Source organism: Terrapene carolina, unplaced genomic scaffold (genome assembly GCF_002925995.2).
Source record: "Terrapene carolina triunguis isolate 2854851 unplaced genomic scaffold, T_m_triunguis-2.0 Scaffold88, whole genome shotgun sequence".
NCBI lineage: Eukaryota > Metazoa > Chordata > Testudines > Emydidae > Terrapene > Terrapene triunguis.
The window spans coordinates 42390633-42415068 of record NW_020664439.1 but is presented as its reverse complement, the minus strand read 5'-3'; the positions used below and the strand labels follow the sequence as shown (position 1 = coordinate 42415068).

The following is a 24436-nucleotide window of genomic DNA, read 5'->3' as shown; positions in this document are numbered from 1 at the left end:
TTTTTTTATGAGATTACAAGTTTGGTTGATAAAGGTAATAGTGCTCATGTAATATACTTAAACTTCTGTAAAGAATTTGACTTGGTATCGAGACATTTTGAGTAAGAAACCAGAATGATACAAAATCAACATGGAACAGATTAAATGGACTAAAAAATGTAATTGTAAATAGAGAAGCATCAACAAGTAGGTGTGAATCCATTAGGGTTTTGCAGGGTTCGGTTCTTGCCTCTACACTATTCAACATTTTTATCAATGACATGGAAGAAAATAAAATTGTTACTGACACAGTTTGCAGATGAAAAAAAGATAGGGGAATGTATATAAAGAAGACTTGTCGCTGATACAAAGCGATCTGGATCACTTGGTAAGCTGGGAACAAGCAACTAATGTGTGTTTTAATATGGCCAAATGTAAAGTCATACATCTAGGAACAAAGAACTTAGGCCATACTTACAAAATAGGGGACTCTCTTGGGAAGCAAGGAGACTAAAAAAGATTTGGAGGTCATGGTGGATAATCAGCTGAACATGAGCTGGCTAATGTGATTCTTGGATGCAAAACAGGGGACTCAAGTAGGAGTAGAGAGGTTATTTTACCTCTGTATTTTGCACTGGTGCAACTACTGCTGGAATGCTGTGTCCAGTTCTGGCATTCATAATTCAAGGATGTTGATAAACTGTAGAGCGTTAAGAGAAGAGCCACTAGAATGATTAAAGGACTGGAAAACATGTCTTACAGTGAAAGAATCAAGGAGCTCAGTTCCATCTATTAAGTTTATCAAAGAAAAAATTATGGGGTGACTTGATCTATCTATCAGTACTTACATGGGGAACACAAATTTGATAACAGAGGGCACCTCAATATATCAGACAAAGGTATAACAAGATCCACTGGCTGGAAGCTGGACAAATTCAGACAAGAAATACGGTGCAAATAGTTAACAATGACAGTAATTAACCACTGGAACAACTTACCAACGGTTAGTGGATTCTCCATGACTTCATTTGGTGACCCCTAGCTCTTGTGTTATGAGGAATAAATAACACTTCCTTATTTGCTTTCCCCACACCAGTCATGATTTATAGACCTCAATCATATCCCCCATTAGTCATTTCTTTTCCAAGCTGAAAAGTCCAAGTCTTATTAATCTCGCCTCATACGGAAGCTGTTCCATACCCTTTAATAATTTTTGTTGCCCTTTTCTGAACCATTTCCAGTTCCAATATATCTTTTTTGATATGGGGCGACCACATCTGCATGCAGTATTCAAGATGTGGACGTACCATGGATTTATATAGAGGCAATATGATATTTTCTGTCTGATTATCTAGCCCTTTCCTAATGATTCCCAACATTCTGTTCACTTTTTTGACTGCCACTGCACACTGAGTGGATGTTTTCAGAGAACTCTCTACAATGACTCCAAGATCTCTTTCTTGAGTGGTAACAGCTAATTTAGACCCCATCATTTTATATATATAACTGGGATTATGTTTTCCAATGTGCATTACTTTGCATTTATCAACATTGAATTTCATCTACCATTTTGTTTCCCAGTCACCTAGTTTTGAGAGATCCTTTTGTAGATCTTCACAGTCTGCCTGGGACTTAACTCCCTTGAGTAGTTTTGTATCATCTGCAAATTTTCCCACCTCACTGCTTACCCCTTTTTCCAGATCAATTATGAACATGTTGAACAAGACTGGGCCTTGCACAGACCCCTGGGGGACACCACTATTTACCTCTCTCCATTCTGAAAACTGACCATTTATTCCTACCCTTTGTTTCCTATCTTTTAACCAGTTACCAATCCATGAGAGGACCTTCCCTCTTATCCCGTGACAGCTTTCAAATGAAACCACTATTTTACATACTGAAGCATCATAAAAATTTCAATTTTTGCAGAGGAAGTGATCTTTTGACATTTATTCAGAGAAGGATTATTTAGTTATCCACTTACAGGATTGAATTTAATAAAGTTCTTCTTTTAATTATTGACCATGTTCTATATAAAAATATAACATTACCTGAGCTTTTTCAGTACTTGTTGGTTGTAGATGTCTGCACAGCACTTTCTTCACAACATCAAGAAACAAACAAGTGACAACTATGACGATTATGGCAAACCAAGCGGAACCACTTGACAGCAACTGAACAAATACAAAGTACATGTCCTGCGTATGCAAAAATGGCCTGAAAAATTAGAGAAAGGATAATTAGAGGAAAATATCAGAAGTACAAATTAAACAAAACTAATTTGCTAAATTCATCCCTGTTTTATGCTGTCCACCAGAATAAGTCAGAGTGTAGGACCCCAGCACCGGCAAGTCCACTGAGGGGAGTCTAGTAGTTGAAAGTGGCATAGGGCAGCTAAAAAGTGAATGGGGTGGGCTGGAGAAGAGTGTGGCTAGGGAAGTTTGGGGATGTGCTGTTTTAATTCATCCCTGCTGCAGCCTCTATAAGAGGAAATGCTCCTTTGGAGCTCCTGGAACACCTTAAAGCTGCCCATCAACAGAACACATGAGGATGACACAACAGAAACATCGCCTTGCCATATGTCCTGGATTTCCCACAGCTGTTTAAGGTTCCATATGGATACAGCTATATGCAATTTGCACATCCCTGTAGAACCAGAAATGAGAACAGCGCAGGATTTTTAAAAGGGACATGATTAACAAGAGTATTCTTTAAAGTATTCTGATTGTTAAACCAACATTATGTAGAAGTTATAAAGCCTTAAAGTCTACGAAGAACTAATAGGCAAATATCTAATTAGTTCATCTTCCATATTTGATACAGTGAGCCTTGCATTGTGCAGCATGGTGAAGTGAAAAATCTGTATTTACAAAGAAAACAGTCCAAATTTTTCAGCATTCATGTGTATGGAAATAGGTGCCAGAAGCCTCTTCAGAAAGAGGTGGATGGCCTTTGAGAGAATGGCATCCATGGAGTACTGTAGCAGGCAAAAAAAGAGTTTCCAGAAACACTATGAGGATGCTGAGATTTAGAAAATAGTCATTCTAAGGGAAGAATTTGGGTTGTTACACAAAATGACTGCAGTTTCATTTAACCAGAAAACTAGTAAACTTAGAAAAAATGCAATGAATTTCAGAGTTCTAAAATGCATAAACATGTGTCTGCTTCAGGTGAGGGATAAATGCATGCAAGGCTGCAAAATTACACACTATATGTTAGGAGTAACAGGCTCTAGGTTTGAAGAAAAGGGCAAAAACCCATTGCTGGGACTGTCATTTCCTTTCCTGTTCTAAATGTATGAAGAAATTAATAGCTATAGTGCAGGATATCAAATACTAAAAGCAATGTTCTACTTTATCTTCCTATGTTTTATGCACACACAGAGAAAAAAGGAAAAATCACTCACCAGATAATTCCCCCATAAAACAAGGAAAATAGAAAATAAAATACAATGGAGCCCCAGGTAACAAAATGATTTATCCAAGTCCAGAAATGAGTCTCTAAAGCCATCTAAAAAACAAAGAATGTTTAGAAAATTAATCTATGCTGTTTTACTTCATTAATATGAAAAGACAACATTGCTTTCAAATTATTTGGATTTACTTTCAAACTTAATCAGTAAACACCTTTCAAGACACATGAAACTATGAAATGAATCTTTTTAAGCCATCACTGAAATTAACCCTAATGCCCTCTTTACCTCCTGTTTCCTTGAGAGACAGAAATTATTCACCACTCTTGTAAACTATGAAACCAACTTTAAACTGATAAATTATTCTGTATTTGCCTACATTTCCCAAAATGGAGGGTAAATATTATACTACTGTACCTTCACTGTAACAGTTATAACCATAACAGTAAAGACCAAAGTACCGAAAGTCCAGTTTCCGAACATCTAAATAAAATACAAAAACAGAAGTCATTGCACAAAATCAATTAATAGTAGTTGTAATAAAATTATAGCTATTTGAAACCAGCTACACTAATGAAACCTGTGATTGTTCACTAAGTATAGTTAGTAGAGCAAGAAGGGTACAGCGCAAACCACAGGCAAAGAAAAAATATAATTCCTATTAAGAGTCACAACATTTACATCCCACTAGCAAGGAATCTTTTTCCTTACCACCACAAATCTACAGCAGAAGATGACAAAACCAAATCATAAAATGAGATGGTAGGAAAATGAAGTTACTAATCAACCAATTATGTGTGAATATCCAGTTAGCCATGACTATCAATGGGAAGGTATTCCACACTTTAGTGTAAAAGCAATAACTCCTCAATTATGAAGTTTAACATTAAAGGTTATTTTTGAAATGCAGCATCATTGGAGGGTTTCGTTTTTCCAAACCACAATCTTCATAATTCAAAAATAATGGTGCTGTTATGTTCTTCAAAGAGAACATTAAGAAAAGAGAGACACTTTTTTTTCAAGGCTGGTAAGATGAAAATTTAATCCAAACCCTAAAATACTTCTAAAGTATCTACCACTTTCATCATCCCATCCCAATATACTGAATTATCAGACCTTGGAACAAATTCTCCAACGTCAAAATCCCAGTTCTAACAAAAGGCGAGGATGCTGTGTTTGTTTCAACTATGTACCCACATGCTCCACAAACACATATCACCCTTCTACTTTGCCTGCCTGTACTATTCTCATGAACAAGCAGGTACTGAAACTGAAGAGACTCTGCAGCACCTAGACCTATGGTGACTGACACTCTACATACTTTAAGACAGAGCCCAGAATTCTTGTAAATTTCACTTCTTTACCATTTATTAGAAGTAGGCAAACATGGATAGTGCAGGAAGACACCACCTGCAGATATGCAACCAAATTCATCACTTTGGAATTTCATAGTTTAGTTCATCAATTAGAAAGCTAGGATTAACATGGTTGCAGCCCTTGTAATAGATAAATGATTTAAAAAAAAAAAAAAAACAACCTCAAGTGTACCCCCATACACCCAGTGCCTTGCTATATGAGGAAGAAAAATAATTTTTCAGCTTGTTAACCATGAGATTAAACTACTGCTATTAAGAGTGGCCCATGAAAGAAAGTGTCTTAATTTACCCTTGATGGCTGTACAGCTGCAATGCAAAAAATGAACAAATTCTTGCCACCATTTTTATTTTTGAAAGCATTTACAGAGAATAGATGCTACATCCTTTAATTTTGTGGAATACCAGATACAAAATATTGTATCTCCTTCTCTTCTTCTAACGTAAATCTTACCATTTGCCTGTTAGGTTTCAATATCTGACGACATGCACAGCATGAAAAAGGGGGAAAAAAGTAGAACTAAAAGATCAAGTTGTAGTACAGTGTGTTATGATGTAAGGCTATTAAACCTCAAACACACATTTACATACTCTGCTCTGGAAGCTAACCATATGTTATATGTATACAAAGTAAATTGTTCCGTTTGGTGCTCTGAAAGTCTACCATTAAGTCTGTACTTAGGCACTTTGTAAAAAGGATTTTTTACTTGAACCAATAACTGCTCAGGAATGGATTGATCCAGAGGGGAAAAGCTGTATTGAAAAACTTTTTCCATACAATAAAATTCAACAAAAACAAGATATCTATGAATGCACAAGCAGAAAGTCATATGGCCTTTACTATGTTACACCAGAGGAGACAATAAATACCTCAATTAGTAAAGATATTTTGCTCAGAGGTTCAACTATTTTAATGCCTCTGTCAAACATCTCATAAATGGATAGATACTCTAGCTAGCTGTATTATCACCACTAACTTTTCAGCCTGCACCCTATCTAAATTCTGCTCTCTCTCAACAGAATTTAGCAATTGTTTCATGTTCTCTCTGACTTTAGCCACACAAAATTTTTTTGGCCATTGTCCATTCACCAAAAAATATATATCATTTGCTGGTGAAACTGGGGTAGAGCTCACAAGGTACCTGTAAGATTATGGGAACATTCAAGAACTTTAACAGATGCCTTTTTTCTAGCATCTGACTGCCATAAATGGAAGCTATGGAGGGAAGTTTTACTGAGGTCTGAGCAAGAATGAATGAGGAGTCTATGGCAGAGATATACAGAATATAACAGATTGACAATTCCTGCCATCAGAGCAGCACTCATTTGGAAGACCTAAAAAACACCTGTCATACTACAAAATAAAAGAAAATGACTGTATTCACTGAAAAAATTATTTTACAAAGTATATATGTGAAAGGTGCTTGGTTACAGCCTCGCAGACGGAAATCTTCTTTCTTCACACAACAGGTAGCATGTGGATAGTGGAAATGTGAGTTTCCCCACATCATCCTAGAAGGAAACCACCAACTTATTTCACATTGGCCACTGGATGGAAACAAGGTCACTGAGATGGGGTGAATTTGAAACAGTGACCTAGAGAAGAGATATATATTCCATTACAAATTTACTAAGTCAAACAGTTCTCTTTTGGACTTAGTTCTCCTGTTATTTGGCATTCAACAATAAGGTACACAAGGCAAGAATCTCACTGAGGACAAGGTAGTAGGTAATTAAACGTAAGAAATGCCTAATCTGTACAGCCACCTGTAAGAAAAAAGAAAAAAAAAACTACTTTGTGATGCTAAATCCTAGTCCCACAAAAGGAGCAATTGCCCATTAGTATCAAACACACTGCAAGTTGAGTAATGATGGCGGTAAAGGGACAATGGACAGTTGATCCTGGACAGATTCTAGAAGAGAGTGCCCCTTTTGTTTTTCTTGTTTTGGTCTAGCAGTAAAAAAGAAATCCCAAGAATTGATGTTAGTGTCCTGTAATTTTAAAAGGTTAATGATTAAATACTACTAATTCTACTAAAACAAAAGTTTTAGTCTTCCTGACATATTTTCACTTAAGTACTGAAAATTAGACTCTCTTATTCCATTTCATGACCTTGAAGGAGAGTTCATCATTGATACTACAGCCACTTATTTGCTGAAGACTTCATGTTATTGGAAAACAAACTATTTACACTTTACTCATATAAATTTAATGACAGACTATCAAATCTGTCAAAATGATTTACAAAAGACTAGCTAGAACAGTGAATAAAGAGTTTGAAAAATTGTTTAAATCACCAAACCAGTCTCAAATTTCATTATTTACACAGAACCAATAGGACTCCTTTTAGACTCCGACATTCAGGCCAGAAAGGATCATCATAATAATCTAGTCTGGCCTCCTGCACATTGCAGGCCACAGAACGTGGCCCACCCACTCCTGTAATAGACCCATAAGCTCTGGCTGAGTTACTGAAGTCCTCAAATCATGATTTAAAGACTTCAAGTTACAGAGATGTTAAATGATGACATTTTTGAATACTATTATACTGGTTCTGTGGCAACTTCAAAAGAAGCCTTTCAGCACATGCTCTCAGGGGAACAATTTTTTTGGAATAAAGATATACAATTATGCAGAATTACTCTGACAATTAAGAGTTGCACAGGGTTTTCTATTCATTATCTTAATAAATATCAAAATATACTCCAGGGCATACTAAAGGATTGCTCAACATTTTGTTAGTGGCTAAGCAGAAATGCTCATCTGGAAGGATCTCTCTTTTAATGCTTGAATTTCTGTACCTCCAAGAGTGGAGGTATTTATATAATGCTCTGTCATCTTCAGTCATAATTCACTGGTAGTTCAAACACATTTTATTACAGGTTTTCATGTGATATAAAAACTCAGTAATCCATTTAATTTTTCTGTGAGTTTTTGTTTGTTTGGGCTTTTATGAACATTTGCTTTGTAGAATAGAACTTCAGAGTTACGAACATCACAGTTATGAACTAATCAGCCAACCACACACCTCACTTGGAACAGTAGTATGCAATCAGGCAGCAAAAGAGACCCCCCTCCACTCCCCAAAAGCAGCCAATACAGTACATTACTGTTTTAAACGTAAACTACTAAAAAAAAAATAAAGGGAAAGTTTAAAAAAAGATTTGACAAGGTAAGGAAATTTAAATGAAACAAGCACAGAAAGTTAAGATAGTTAAAAACAGCATTTTTCTTCTGCATAGTAAAGTTTCAAAGCTGTATTAAGTCAATGTTTAATAGTAAACTTTTGAAAGATCCGTAACATTTTTGTTCAGAGTTATGAACATTTCAGAATTACAAACACTTTGGGAATGGAGGTTGATTGTAACTCTGTGGTTCTACTGTCACTGGCTAATACAAAGGGAAAGTTATGTAATCAGAAAGTGTGCAGATTTTCAGTAATTAGAATAGAACAGTAATGGTTTTTCATAATTACTATCCAAAGATTCAACATTTCAATTATTTACTATATTAGAAATAAAGCAGATAGACTCTAATCCATTAGCAGGGATCTTTCTAGGATATGAGTTTATTTTGGACAAACGTCCACGCACCAGCCTAGGAGCAACAAATCATCACATGAATGATCTGTTCTTCTGCATTTTCTTCACTTTAATTTCAGGATCTTTTACTGCCTATAAGGGAATAATGGTAAAGCACATTTTGTATTTATTCAGTGTAGAAGGTATTCTTAAGGTCTTGAAAAAAGAAGTCTACTGGTTTACTATTTAAATTTCCTGAATACAGTGTGACTTTTGCACCGCTAGAGTACACTAATTTTACAGAAACTGCAGAGTATATTAAATAAAATAATAATAAAAAAAATCACTGAATACACAGTCTTGCAATTTGTGAACTATTTTACCTGGCCATTTCCCAGCAGAGAAGTGTCTTCTCCCATCAGAAGATACGAGCCGTAGAAGAAAACAAATGCATGAGAGAACCCCAAAATGGTCCAGTAAAGAAACGGTTTAAATCCCAAGAGCGCATTTTTCCTAATGTCTCTGTGGAAATAAAACAAATTTTAGATTTCAAATTTTCTCCAAATAACCAATCAGTTAGCTACTGAAACTCCATTTACTCAAAACAATAACATTCGTTCATTCTCTAACTTTGCTGAGATGCATTTTTTAAAATTGCAAATAATAAAACAATTATTTAAGGGACACCTTGAAACCACTGATAGGATTTATTTCCCATCTAGGCAAGGACCTCTAAATCTCCTTTACAAACATCCTCATGAGCTGACTATTATTTCTATCTCAATTTTATGGAAAAACGTAGGCAGAAAGGTTAAATGACATACCTCAGGCCGTAAGAGGAATCAGTGGGAGCTCTCTCACTCAGAGTACCCTGCTTTAACCACTTCACATTTTTAAAAAAAGCTGGTCTCAGCCCATTTTCTAGTGGACAGGTGTCCAATTAAAAAGTCGCTAACAGGAATGTCAGACAACGAAGTTCCTCCTTCCCCAGGGGGGACAGGATCTGCCACCTAGGCCCTGTAACCTTACCATCAAATCTTGGCTAAGACACTTTTTAATCTGCACTGTATTTTCTCCCATCACTGTAGAATCTGAGCATCTATTTTGTCTATAGACTTTTATTTCACTTATTACTTTAGATACAAATAAACCCCCCCACAAAATAAGTTATGACAGATGGTTCTACTTAAAAGATCTTCGGAGATGACATGAGTGAATTTAGTTTTAGCTACAGTACACTTTTCTGTCTCCAATAAGCAAAACTACCTTCAATAAAGTAAATATAATTTATAATTTAGAAAGGGTCAGCTGATCATTAGAAGCTAAAGGGACTAAGCACCACCAATAACATCACAACTGTGTAATGCAGTACCACATGCTTCCACTAGGGGAATTATACTCCACAAGCACAAACTGCAGACCGCAGAGGAACGAGGTACATAGTAACAACTAGATTTGAGGGCGACAGGTTGAGATTAAGAGAGAATAGGAAGAGAGTCACACAAGAATAAATACTGTTTTCTCCCCAACTGCCCTTCACTACAAGGATTGCCACCTGCAGCCCCACACTGATTTTGGACATGAGCGGAAAGTGATTGAGAAGAGGAGGTTACTTACCTGTAACTGGAGATTCTTCAAGACATGTGGTCCCTATCTGAATTGCACTGAGGGCACCTTGCATCCGGAGCTGGTGAATCTGAAAGCAGTAGGGTCCGTTGGTCCGTGCATGTGCTTTTGCTTCACCTCATGGTTTCGTCCAAGGTGATAAAAGATGTTGCAGACCAACCACGTCTCCAGTTCCTTCACCACCACAAATCCAACAGATCCGCAGCAGAGGGAAAAGAGGGCAGGATGTGGAATATAGATAGGGACCACACATATCAAAGAACTTCCAGTTACAGGTAAGTAACCTCCTCTTCTTCAAGTGATGGTCCCTATTCTGTTCCACCTTGGGTGATTAAGGAGCAGTACCTAATTTGGAGAAGGGTGTGAGGATGAGGATGGAATGGTTGAGTGAAGGACAGCTGTGCTGAATGAGGTATCCATCGCAGAGTTCTACACCAAGGCGTAACATATAGTGAAGGTATGTACCAAATGCCACATGGCCACCCTACATATTCTCTAAGCGGCACATTGTGGAGGGTGGCCATGGTGGATGCCTGGGCTCTCATGGAATGGGCCCTCACCCTGAAGAATGGAGACAGTCCTAACAACTGATAGCATAGTGTAATGCACCCGGAAAGCCATCTGGAAATTCTCTGTGTGCTTGCCCCTTAACTCTCCCTGCTATTGCAATAAACAATCTAGAAGACTTTCTGATCAATCTTGTCCTCTGCAGGTAAAGGCCAAGGCCTGTCATACGTCAAAGGAGTGACGTCATCGTTCCTCTTCTGAGGCATGAGGCTTTGGGAAGAAAGCAGGCAAGTGGATGGGTAGGTTGAGATGAAACAGAGATGATCTTTGGTAGAAACTCAGGATATAGGCACAGGGAGACTGTTTTTATGGGAAGCGGTGAAAGGGGAGTTCACCATCATGGCCCTAAGTTCCTCTACCCTTCTCACTGAAGTGATAGCCACAAGAAAGGTGACTTTCATGGAAAGAACGGACATAGAGCATGAACCCAGTGGCTCAAAGGATTGGTTCATCAGTGCAAACAGGACAAGGTTGAGGTCCCATTGGGGAGCAACAGGTTGTACAGGTGGAAAAGTTCAGAGGAGGCCTTTTCAAAACCTAGTAGTCAACGGATGTGTAAATAGGAAGTATCCTTCCCTGGGAGGATGGAAGGTGCTGACTGCCACTAGGTGGACCCTGAGAGAGTTTAGGGCAAGCCCTGACATCTTTAAGGGCAGGAAATAATTCAAAAGAAGGGAAAATCTCTACTTCCTATGGGGAAAGCACCTTTGGTTCGGCCCAGGAGGCAAAGCATTTGCACTTGGCCTGGTAGGAATGCCTATTGGAATCTTTCCTTCTGCTCGATAGGATGTCTTGCACTTCCAATGAGCACTCTTGCTCTAGAGCAGATGCGCCCATCCAAATACCATGCTCTGAGTTGAGGCGTCTGTGGAGCGGGATGTCTGATCCTGACACTTTGTTGTGTTAGCAGCTCAGGGAAAGTGGGAATGGGAAGTGGGGCACAAGCTGACATGCAGAGAAGGTTGGAAAACCAGAACCGTCTTGGCCAGAATGGGATGATCAGGAAGACCGTGGCTCTTTCCTGCCTGATCTTGTGGAGTATTAGTGGCAGGAGTGGTAAGGAGGCCAGGTGCAGTTAATTTGGTCCGACTAACGGAGTAACGGGTACAGCTTGGGAAAGACTGGCAGATACCGCACCTGGATGAAATGTGGGCTTCTCCCAAGCAGTAGAGGCAGCACAGATGTTCATCGCTGATCGAGAAGAAAGGCAGGAGGCACAGTTTTTAAATCCATGACTCTGCGGCATAGTCCAGTACCCACATGTGGGTATGCGGGTGGGAGGGGTAATCAGTAAACAGATTCTCCCAAAGTCTTAGTTCTACTCCAAACACTACTAAAAAGCTAAAACTATGTTAAAACAGTAAAAACAGCAAATACAAGAAAAACCAATTATATACAGCTCTACACTTTTTAAGGTGTGTCACACACGAGGACGCTAGTAGTTCCGACTCGGACTATGCGATGGTGAGAAGGATCTGGAGACGCAGTCGGTCCGCCCCACCCTTTATCACCTCAGACGAAACCATGAGACGAAGCAAGGACACATGCACGGACTAATGGACACTCCTGCTTTCAGATTCTCTGACTCTGGATGCATGGATCACATGTGTAAACCTTCAGTGGAATACCATATCATTCGAAGAAGAGCTCATTCTTTTCAAATCTTAACATGGGATTGGATATAACAGATGTGGCTCTTGAATCACAAAAATATTTTTGAAAACTAACCTTTAATATTAGAAACCTCATTTTTACAAGTTCTTCTGAAGGTTGTTAATAAGTTATACAAATACTGGGGAATCTAAGCAAATGGAGTAATTTTAGCACATTAAGATATAACTACAGAAGACACCACTTTATTTTACTTTATTAGTAAGTTGTACTACTGACATTCTACTAGGTCCACATTTAGGTACAAAGGGTATGCATACCTATAGAGTGTTGGCTTGCTCTGTAACACATGAGGGTGAACATGCTGTTCAAAAAGACTGTACATCAGAACAGGCAAAGAAGTGAAACTAATGTTGTATAAAGTCAGGTACACACTGTCATAGAGCGTCTGTAAATGGAAATACACTTAATTAGTTTAAGTTTTTAAATACAAAAATGGAAAGAGTGACATGTTTAAAAACACATATATAAAAGCAACAGAGAAATAGTAGCAGCAAATCCACCTAATCTCATGCGAATTTGCACTATTTAAAATTTGATATACAGTGTATACATGAAAGTGCATTCCACTGTGTGTTAAATCCTATTACAATTATTTTTTTATTTGTATTACTGTAGCACCTAGGAGTTCCCGTCATGGACTAGGACCCCATTGTGATAGACACTGTGCAAACAGAACAAAAAAAGTCAGCCCTCTACCCCAAAGAATTAATAATTTAAGCAAGTTCTAGTTTGGACATTTGTGATCATCCTTTTCTATGCAAATGTGAAGTAATCTTCCAAGTTCAGGCAGGTCTATACTTAAAACGCTTCATCGGTGCATCTGCACTGGTGCAGTTGCGCCAATGTAGTGTTTGAGTGAAAACGGCGCTACGCCAAAGGGAGAATTTCACCAATCAACATAGTTAATCTGTCTCCATGAGAGGCGGTAGCTATGTTGCTCAGAGAAGTCCTCCCATTGAAACAGTGCTGTCTACACCGGAGGTTAGGTCAGTGTGACGCTGTATGGAATCTGAGGGACACTTTAGGATATTATGAATACCAATACTGTAAAACTGCAATGAGTTATGCCAGATATGCCATGAAAGATATCTGCAAAGATGTTACAATTTGCCAGATATGATGATCTCGTTTATGTGTTTGTATCACATTTGTATTTTGGGGTATTGATAGAAGAACATAAAACGGCCATACTGGGACAGACCAAAGGTCCATCTAGTCCAGTATCCTATCTTCTGACAGTGGCCAATGTCAGGTGCTCCAGAGGAAATGAACAGAACAGGTAATCATCAAGTGATCCATCCCCTGTCCCAGCTTCTGGCAAATACAGGCTAGGGACACCATCCCTGCCGATCCTGGCTAATAGCCATTGATGGACCTATCTCCATGAATTTATCTAGTTCTTTTTTGAACCCTATTATACTCTTGGCCTTCAAAACATTCTCTGGCAAGAAGTTCCACAGGTTGATTGTGCGTTGTCTGAAAAAATACTTCCTTTTGTTTGTTTTAAACCTGCTGCCTATTAATTTCATTTGGTGGCCCCTAGTTCTTGTGTTATGAGCAGGAGTAAATAACACTTCCTTATTTGCTTTCTCCACACCAGTCATGATTTTATAGACCTCTATCATATCCCACCTTAGTTGTCTCTTTTCCAAGCTGAAAAGTCCAAGTCTTATTAATCTCTCCTCATATGGCAGGTGTTCCATACCCCTAATCATTTTTGTTGCCCTTCTCTGAACCATTTCCAATTCCAATATATCTTTTTTGAGACGGGGCAACCAAATCTGCATGCAGTATTCAAAATGTGGGTGTACCACGGATTTATATAGAGACAAAATGATATTTTCTGTCTTATTATCTATTCCTTTCTTAATGATTCACAACATTCTGTTAGCTTTTTTGACTGCTGCTGCACATTGAGTGGATGTTTTCAGAGAACTATCCACAATGATTCCAAGATCTCTTTCTTGAGTGGTAACAGTTAATTTAGACCCCATCATTTTATATATATAGTTGGTATTAGGTTTTCCAATGTGCACTACTTCGCATTTATCAACACTGAATTTCATCCGCTATTTTGTTGCCCAGTCCCCCAGTTTTGAGAGATCCTTTTGTAGCTCTTCGCAGTCTGCCTGGGACTTAACTATCTTGAGGAATTTTGTATCATCTGCAAATTTTGCCATCTCCCTGTTTACTCCTTTTTCCAGATCTTTTATGAATATGTTCTATAGGACTGGTCCCATTACAGACCCCTGGGGGACACCACTATTTACCTCTCTCCATTCTGAAAACTAACCATTTATTCCTACCCTTTGTTTCCTATCTTTTAACCAGTTACCAATCCATGAGGACCTTCCCTCTTATCCCATGACTGCTTACTTTGCTTAAGAGCCTTTGGTGAGGGCTTTCTGAAAATCTAAATACACTATATCCACTGGATCCCCCATGTCCACATGCTAGTTGACCCCCTCAAAGAATTCTAGTAGATTGGTGAGGCATGACTTCCCTTTACAAAAAACATGTTGACTATTCCCCCCAACAATTATGTGCATCTACGTGTCTGACAATTTTGTTCTTTACTATAGTTTCAACCAGTTTGCCCGGTACTGAAGTCAGGCTTACGGGCCTGTACTTGCCGGGATCACCTCTGGAGCCATTTTTAAAAATTGGCGCCACATTACTTATCCTCCAGTCATTTGGTAAAGAAGCTTATTTAAATAATAGCTTGCAGATTGTTAGTAGTCCTGCAATTTCACGTTTGAGTTCCTTCAGAACTCCTGGGTGAATACTATCTGGTCCTGGTGACTTATTACTGTTTAGTTTATCAATTTGTTCCAAAACCTCCTCTAATGACACCTCAATCTGGGACAGTTCCTCAGATTTGTCACCTAAAAAGAATGGCTCAGGTTTGGGAATATCCCTCAAATCCTCAACTGTGAAGACCAATGAAAATAATTCATTTAGTTTCTCCGCAATGTCCTTATCGTCCTTGAGTGCTCCTTTAGCATCTCGATCGTCCAGTGGCCCCACTAGCAGCCTGTTTAGCAGGCTTCCTGCTTCTGATGTATTTAACATTTTTTTTTGCTATTACTTTGAGTCTTTGGCCTTCCTAATTATATTTTTACACTTAATTTGGCAGAGTTTATGCTCCTTTCTATTTTCCTCACTAGGATTTAACTTCCACTTTTTAAAGGATGCCTTTTTGCCTCTCATTGCTTCTTTTACTTTGTTGTTTAGCCACAGTGGCTCTTTTCTGGTTCTCTTACTAGGTTTTTTTAATGTATGGTATACATTTAAGTGGATATGTATGTATGTCTGTATTACAAAACTTGTGCTATGCTTCTGGGTGACACCCCAAGACAGTTTGGCATCAGCACTGCCTGATGGCCCATTAAGGACTATCAGCTATACAACTGACCCATTGAGAGAAGGCAAGGGATACAAATTATGACTCAGCAAGGTATGCAGGGGCAGAACTCTAAGGCTTCCAAGCCATGTGCTAGGCAGCTTGTGTTTGGGACAACGGAAGCACAGACCGCATGGCAAAAAAGACTATAAAAGGCAGCTGCATCTTCTCCATTTTGTCTTCAATCCTGCTTCTTACCTCTGGAGTAACTTTTCTACAAACGAAACTCTGAACAAAGGACTGAATGGCCCATCCAAGCTGTGGATGTGTTCCAGAGGGACTTTTAAGCCAGCAAACTCACCAATACTGCTAGGAACCTGATATATGGACTTTGAAATCTTTGTATGTATATGACTGTTTTACCATTTAACAACTCTCTTCTTGTTCTTCCTTGATAATAAACCTTTAGTTTTAGACACTAAAGGATTGGTGGGCAGTGTGGTATTTTGGGTAAGATCCAAACCTGGTAACGTGGCTGACCCTTTGGGGTCAGAAGAACATTTTGTATATGTGAGCAGAATTTTTAAAATAACGTCTCACTGTACGGGACCTATGTGCTGACTGGGAGCCAGAAAACTGGAATTCAATAAAGGGGACTGTGTGATTTCTTTTTTTGCTTCTTGATAACCAGTGTGGGGATCAGAAGCACAGTTTGTGACTGGTTGGGAGGTTTAATTTCAGTGTTACCCACCAGTCTTGGGAGTATCTGCTCTCCCTTTTGAAGCCTGCCCTGCCCTTCGCATTTTCAGTGAGGGCTGCCCCAGCCACACCGGGTCTCAGTCAGTATAACTGTATCGCTCAGGGTTGTAGATTTTTCACATCTGAGTGATGTAGTTATACCGATTAAAGTTTATAGTGTAGACCTGGCCTTAGTCTTCAGGATACTATGGGATAGTGTTTTCAGAATAGGATTTATACTCCCAAGAGGGAGCTAGAGAGCTTTTTAGCTCTCTTTTGATTCCAGGGGGGAAAAAGTGTGTTCTCCCATAAGCTCTGATTTGTAACATGACTGGCTTTGACAGATATCCAAACAATCTAATCAAAGATTTGTAAAGTTGAAGACAGAAATGTGTGAGAGAAACTGGCATAATCCGAAGATTAAATTAACACACAAACTACACGTAAGCAATAAAAGCAGGGAAATTCAAATGCAAAAACCAATTACCTAAACAAACCGTGGTGCATAAAGTAAACCATTACATTTTTTAAAAGCCTTATGATTATGTACTAGATAATGGAAGAAAAAAAAAAAAACTAAGCTACTTATAATGTTAACAATAAAATCTGCTATTTGTGCAGGAACTGATGTCAGAGGTGGTGCAGAGGAGACAATGAGACCTCCATCACTGACCCAGTTTTCTGATCTTCAGCCACTAGCGCCTAATTCTGCTCCACATTGTCCTCAAGACTACTTTCCCATGAGATGAAATCTGCATGGTCTAAAGCAGTGATTCTCAAACTTTTGTATTGGTGACCCCTTTCACACAGCAAGCCTCTGAGTGCGACCCCCCCACTTAAATATATTAAAAAGTGTTTTTAATTTATGACACCATTATAAATGCTGGAGGCAAAGCGTGGTTTGGGGTGGAGGCTGACAGCTCATGATCCCCCACATCATAACCTCACGACCGCCTGATGTGTCCTGACCCCCCAGTTTGAGAACCCCTAGTCTAAAGCTCTAAAAGCTCAGATCCCCAACCTCCAGCAATTGCTATTTTATAAACGCTCTACAGCTATATAATAATTTATGAGAGATAAGCAGAAGTGACTTAATTGGGGTGGGAAACAGTAACTCACTGACATAATGAACTTTTTAGATTTGTTCTAGAAAATTACCTTGCTTTTTACTAATCATTAATATTAAAATGGAGGCTGGCTATTTTTAAGCTAATACTTAAATGTGTTGTCCACTTGAAGTCAATCATTTCTACAGCAGAAGCTGATTTGTCTGCAATGTGGGAAAGGCACTACAAATAGTTAAAAATGCCCTCAAAAAATTAGATGGATTTGGTCAGAGAAAATGGGTTGTCAACAGTGTAATTTTATTCCCTCCATAATTATGTTCTCTTTAGACATGGGGAAAACAAGCTCATCAATTCAGTTTAAAAAAGTGACAAACTTTGAAGGTGAAAGAGAAAAATAAAATATCCATGAAGTTGCACTACTGATTCATGCAGTTATTGTGGAAAAGTAGCTGTCATACAGCAGACACTTTTTCTGAAGAGAGAACTATTTTTTTTTTTTTTTTTTAAAGTGCCATGTTAAGAAATAGGTGGTTGATTATTTTTAAAAGCCAGCCGTCATTTTTGATAAAAGAAATAAAATATCATTTAATATATTTTTGCATTTCTGAAAAAGAATAAAGCAACAGGCTAAAGAATATGCAATTTACAAAAAAAAATTTCCTACTCAGCTGCCAAATTGTACAAAGTTTCTACAGAAATTTTACTGCTTTCCTCTCCATTTGTCTAGTCATTTAACATCCCCTCCCATGTACAAAGAAGTTAGACACCCAATACTTACTTGTTGCGAAAACAAACAAAAGAACTGATATAAAAACTGTGGTGTAATAAAGCATACATTCTGAAAAACAAAAATGAAAGGGATTGTTAGTCCTAGAACGTATAAGCCCCTCACACTCAGCCCTGAAAAAAATGACTTCTATGAAGCTGGCATGAATACATGGAGTGAGTAAAGCATTCCACTGTTTCACTTGGGAAAGCAAAGTAATAAGCTTCACCCTGCACCAGATCTTGTTTTTGAATTAAGGTTCAATTTAAACATAATCATCTTACCATCTACTATTCTCACAAGTATCACCTAAGATTCCATATATTTATGAGAATAATTTACACCAATATAAACACCTTTCCCACTGGTATAACTGTGTCCAGACTCAGGGGTTGTACTGCTTTAACTATATGAAAAAAGGTTTAGAAAACCCAGCCTACAAGGAAAAAAAATGGGCATGCTTACTTCTGAGAAAAGAAGACTGACAGGGGACCTGATGATACTCTTCAAATATTTTAAGGGCTGTTATAAAGAGACTGTGATCAACTATTGTCCATGTCCATTTAAGGTAGGACAAGTAGTAATGGGCTTAATCTGCAGCAAGGGAGATTTAGATTAAATATTAGGAAAAAAAACTTTCTAACTCTAAGGGTAGTTAAGCTCTGGAATAGGTTTTCAAGAGGTTGTGAAATCCTCATCATTGGAGGTTTTTACGAATAGGTTGGACAAATGCTTGACAGGGATGGTCTAGGTTTTCTTGGTTCTGCCTAAGCACAGGGGGTTGGACTTGATGGCTTCTCAAGGTCCCTTTCAGCCCTATATTTCTATGATACAGGTTTCTAAACAGATATAGACATAGCAGTACAAAAATTGTGTGTGGGCTTGTCTATACTTCCAGCTAAATCGGCACGTCTGATCAATCCAGCAGTGTCGATTTAGTGGGTCTGGTCAAGCTAAGTTGATGGCAGAGCACTCTCCCATCAACGTCTGTACTCCACCTCCCCGAGAGGCGGAAGTTAAGTCAGCAGGAGAGTGTCTCCTGTCGACACAGCGCAGTGTAGGCACCACTGTAAGTCAACCTAAGTTACATAACATATATAACTGAAGTAGCATAACTTAGGTTGACTTACAGCGTTAGTACAGACCAGGCCTATGTGTAGACAAGCCCTTGTTGAAAGATGTGAGAATAATAAAAACAAAAAATCTCTATTTCTACCCCAGCTTGTTTACTTGGGCATTTAACAGCACTTTGTGCATAGTCATTTTCACTCTAACTCCTCTATAGTCAGTGTCCTGTTGGTGTGGCACTTTCACACAGCAAGAGAGGAAAGAAGAGGTTACTTACCTGTAACTGGAGGTTCTTTGAGATATGTGGTCCCTATCAGTATTCTACTGAAGGTCATGCGCATGCATCATGTGCCCAGAGCCAGAGCTTTTCAAAGTAGTATTGCTCGGTGATCTGCACATGCGCCCTTGTATTGCCGTGTGGTTTCGCCTGAGGTGATAAAGGGAGGGGCGGACCGACTGTCTTCAGTTCCTTCTTCACCACAGACCTACAGATCCACAGCAAAGGGGAAGGAGGGTGGGCCTGGAATACAGATAGGGACCACACATCTCAAAGAACCTTCAGTTACAGGTAAGTAACCTCCTCTTCTTCAAATGCTAGTCCCTATTGTATTCCATTGAAGGGGATTGACCAGCAGTACCTAGAGAGAGGAGGGTGCGAGGTAGATGGTGGAATCGTATAGCAGAGGACCGCTGTGCCGAATGAGGCATGCATCATAGAATCATATCCCAGAGCATACTGAGAGGAAAAGGTGTGTACTGAACTCCATGTGGCCACCTTACATATGTCCAGAAGGGGCATGTCGTGAAGCGTGGGTGTGGTTGATGCTTGCGCACTCATGGAATGGGCTCGTATCCCATCTCGGGGGAGCGCTCTAACAATTAATAGCAGCGTGTAATGAACCCTGAGACCCACTTAGAGGTTCTCTGGGTGGAAATGGCCTGTCCTTTAATTCTCTCTGCTATGGTGACAAATAGCCTGGGAAACTTCTGGAACTGCTTTGTCCTTTGTAGATAAAAGGCTAGGGCCGTATGCACATTGAGGGAAGGAAACTGCCATTAATCATTTGAGGCATGTGGTTTTTGGAAAGAAGGTAGTCAGATGTTGAGGTGCAATTGGGAAACCACCTTTGGCAGAAACTTGGGATGCAGTGGCAGTGAGATCTTGTCTTTATGGAACATGGTGAAAGGGGGGCTTGCCATCATGGCTCTCAGTTCACCAACCCTCCTTGCTGAGGTAATAGCAACAAGGAAAGCAACCTTCATAGAGAGGAGAGAGAGAGGGCAGGAGGCCAGCAGTTTGAAGGGAGCTTTCATTAAAGAGGTAAGAAATAGCTGAGGTCCCATTGGGGAGCAATAGGCTGAATGAGCGGATATTTACGCAAAAGGCCCTTCCAGGATTGGGAGTCAAGGGGTGGGTAAAAATTGAATGCCCTTCCATTCCAGGGTGGAAAGCATGAATGGTGGCTGCATGCACTTTGACAGAGCTGAGAGCACATCCTGAGGTTTTCAGGTGGAAGAAATAGTTTAAGAGCATGGGGATGCGCACAGCTTCGGGGGCCTAGAAGGTGAAGTGTGTCCATTTGGCCTGATAGGATCACCTCATGGAGTCCTTTTGGCTATTCGAGAGGATGTCTTGCACTGTCAATGACCATTCTCGTGCTAATGGAGGTGTCCATCCAAAACCCATGCTGTCAGGTGTAGCGTCCATGTATCTGGATGCCTGAGTCTGATGTTGTGTTGTGTCAGCAGTTCTGGAAACGTCTGTAGCGGGAGTGGAGGTTATTTAGATATGCAGAAAAGAGGGAACCAGAATTAGTGAGGCCAGAACGGAGTGATCAGAATGGCCGTCGCTCTCTCCTGCCAGAGTTTGTGGAGGATGACGGATAGGAGTCTGTGTATGGGTGAAAGTGTAGTTCGCCCGGTCTGACCAACTGATGACCAGAGCATCGCCCAGTGAGTGAGCACCGAGTCCTCCCCGGAGCAATATTGGGTGCACTTGGTGTTGGTGTGTGATGCAAAGAGGTTTCTGATTTGTGCAGCCCAGCGACTAAAGGTACATGACATGATAATCATGGACAACTCCCATTCATGGTCAGTTGCAAAGTTCCTCCAGAGAGAATCTGCAGTCATATTCTGGGGGCCAGAAGATAGGCTGCTGACATGTGCAATGCACCATTCCCAGAGGTGAACTGGCTCCATACAAAGCACTGGGGACCTTGTGCCCCCTTGTTTATTTATGTAGTATACTGTGGTGGTGTCTGACATGACGAGAACATGGCAATAGCAGATAGCTGGTAAGAACACATGGCATGCTTTGCATACTGCCCTAAGTTTGGGTATGTTTATGTGCATCCTGGCCTCCTGCGTGGTCCAGGTGCCTTATGTCATGTGATCTCCAATGTGAGCACCCCTGCCTGCAAGTGACGTGTCCGTTATGAATATCACAGTCAGCGAGGATGGGAAGAAGGGCATCCCAGAGCAGACTTGTAGTGGGTCTGTCCACCACCGAAGAGAAGAGATGACCTTTGAAGGAACGTTGAATATGGTGTCCATGGACTGGTGCATAGGAGAATAGACTCTTTGCAGCCATAGCTGTAGACAGGGAAGGTGTAGGCCAGCAAAGATCATGACGTGTGTGCCTGCCATGTGCCCTAGGATGGAAAGGCAGGTCCTGTCCAAGACCGAAGGGTTGGAGGTTATCAGGGCTATTTGGTCCAGTAGGCTCTGGAATCTGTCCTGTGGCAGATAAGCTTGCGCGGAGGCCATGTTGATGTGAGCTACTATGAATTCACAGAACCGAGTAGGATGCAAAGTTGATTTTTCGATGGTGATGCTCACTCCTAGGGAGGAGAGGAGTAGAAGAAGCTGGGACGTCGATGCTTGAGCTTCCTCTTTGGACTGGGCAGCCAGCAGTCAGTCGTCCACATAGGGGAAGACAAGGATTCCTTGACATCGTAGGTGAGCCACTTCCACAGAGAAAACCTTTGTAAAATCTTGTGGGGCAGTGGTGAGCCCGAATGGGAGAACCCAGTATTGGAAGTGTCGATGACCCACTTTGAACCTCAGGGACCTTCTGTGGGTCGGATGTATGCCAATATGGAAGTAGGCATCTTGCATGTCTAGAGCCGTAAACCATATGCCTTTTTCCAGTGAGGGAATGATGGCTGCAAGCGTGACCATACGGAATTATGGCTTGCGAATCGAATGTTGAGGTGTCGGAGATCCAAAATTGGTTCCATCCCCCTTTCTTCTTGGGTACCAGAAAATAGTTGGAATATAACCCTGTGTCCTGAAAGGCTGCAGGAACTGGCTCCACTCCTCCTCTCTGCAGAAGGGAGTCCACCCTCTAGGGTAAGAATACTGTTGTGAGAAATCTCTGATGGGTGGTCAGGGTGGGGGATGTGGAGGAGGTGTTGGCATAAACTCCACAGTATAGCTCCATCGAACGATGTCCAAGACCTACTTGTCTGTTGTTATAGCTCTCCAAGCTTGTAGAAAGAGTTTGAGACGATCCGATCCCTGAAAGGGGTGGAGAGTAAGAGCTTGGTGTACGGAGTGGTTGATGGCTCTCTAGGCGCACTAAGAAATACCGCTTTCGCAATGACTTTGTGTTGTGCGGAGGTCTGCGCTGCCAGAACAGTTGACGGGTTCTGTGTACCTTAGGGTGCTTCTGAAAAGGATCGTAGGCTCATTGGTGGTAGAAGTAGGGTGGGGGGGGAGTACTTGGTCCTGCTAGTGAAGGCAGGGGGCTGGACTCGATGACCTTTCAAGGTCCCTTCCAGTTCTAGGAGATAGGATATCTCCATTAATTAAAGCAGGACAGAAAATCACTGAATTCTCAGTAAGAATCAGTACCATGGGGAAGGAATCTCCTTTGTTTTATCCTAGTGAGGCAAATAGAAAGGAGCATAAACGCTGCCAAATTAAGTGCAAGAATGTAATAAGAAAAGCCAAAGAGGAGTTTGAAGAACGGCTAGCCAAAAACTCCAAAAGGTAATAACAAAATGTTTTTTAAGTATATCAGAAGCAGGAAGCCTGCTAAACAACCAGTGGGGCCCCTTGATGATGGAGATACAAAAGGAGCGCTTAAAGACGATAAAGTAATTGCGGAGAAACTAAATGGATTCTTTGCTTCAGTCTTCACGGCTGAGGATGTTAGGGAGATTCCCAAACCTGAGCTGGCTTTTGTAGGTGACAAATCTGAGGAACTGTCACAGATTGAAGTGTCCCTAGAGGAGGTTTTGGAATTAATTGATAATGTTAAGTTTAACAAGTCACCGCGACCAGATGGCACTCACCCAAGAGTTCTGAAAGAACTCAAATGTGAAGTTGCGGAACTATTAACTAAGGTTTGTAACCGGTCCTTTAAATCGGCTTCTGTACCCAATGACTGGAAGTTAGCTAATGTAACGCCAATATTTAAAAAGGGCTCTAGAGGTGATCCTGGCAATTACAGACCGGTAAGTCTAACGTCGGTACCGGGCAAATTAGTCGAAACAATAGTTAAGAATAAAATTGTCAGACACATAGAAAAACAAACTGTTGAGCAATAGTCAACATGGTTTCTGTAAAGGGAAATCGTGTCTTACTAATCTATTAGAGATCTTTGAAGGGGTCAACAAACATGTGGACAAGGGGGATCCAGTGAACATAGTGTACTTAGATTCCAGAAAGCCTTTGACAAGGTCCCTCACCAAAGGCTCTTAAGTAAAGTAAGTTGTCATAGGATAAAAGGGAAGGTCCTTTCATGGATTGAGAACTGGTTAAAAGACCGGGAACAAGGGGTAGGAATTAATGGTAAATTCTCAGAATGGAGAGGGGTAACTAGTGGTGTTCCTCAAGGGTCAGTCCTCGGACCAATCCTATTCAACTTATTTATAAATGATCTGGAGAAAGGGGTAAACAGTGAGGTGGCAAAGTTTGCAGATGATACTAAACTGCTCAAGATAGTTAAGACCAAAGCAGACTGTGAAGAACTTCAAAAAGATCTCACAAAACTAAGTGATTGGGCAACAAAATGGCAAATGAAATTTAATGTGGATAAATGTAAAGTAATGCACATTGGAAAAAATAACCCCAACTATACATACAATATGATGGGGGCTAATTTAGCTACAACAAGTTAGGAAAAAGATCTTGGAGTCATCAGGGATAGTTCTCTGAAGATGTCCGCACAGTGTGCAGAGGCGGTCAAAAAACCAAACAGGATGTTAGGGATCATTAAAAAGGGGATAGAGAATAAGATGGAGAATATAGCGTTTGCGAACAGGGGCTGCTAACAGGGAGTTTCGCAAGGGAGTT

At 40.2% G+C, this 24436-nt stretch overlaps 1 protein-coding gene across 6 annotated transcripts in view; it reads right to left on the bottom strand.

Moving 5' to 3' along the window:
• Positions 1-24436, bottom strand: part of ATP11B (ATPase phospholipid transporting 11B (putative)) — a 112430-nt gene that overhangs the window by 14670 nt on the left and 73324 nt on the right. For all 6 annotated transcript variants that reach the window (XM_026650068.1, XM_026650069.1, XM_026650067.1 and 3 more), the window contains exons 23-28: positions 18080-18139; positions 12411-12538; positions 8670-8808; positions 3809-3874; positions 3386-3489; positions 2031-2196 (exon numbers count right to left, since the gene is read on the bottom strand). In XM_026650068.1, coding sequence (XP_026505853.1) covers positions 2031-2196; positions 3386-3489; positions 3809-3874; positions 8670-8808; positions 12411-12538; positions 18080-18139 — 663 coding nt within the window. The remainder of the gene's footprint in view (positions 1-2030; positions 2197-3385; positions 3490-3808; positions 3875-8669; positions 8809-12410; positions 12539-18079; positions 18140-24436) is intronic.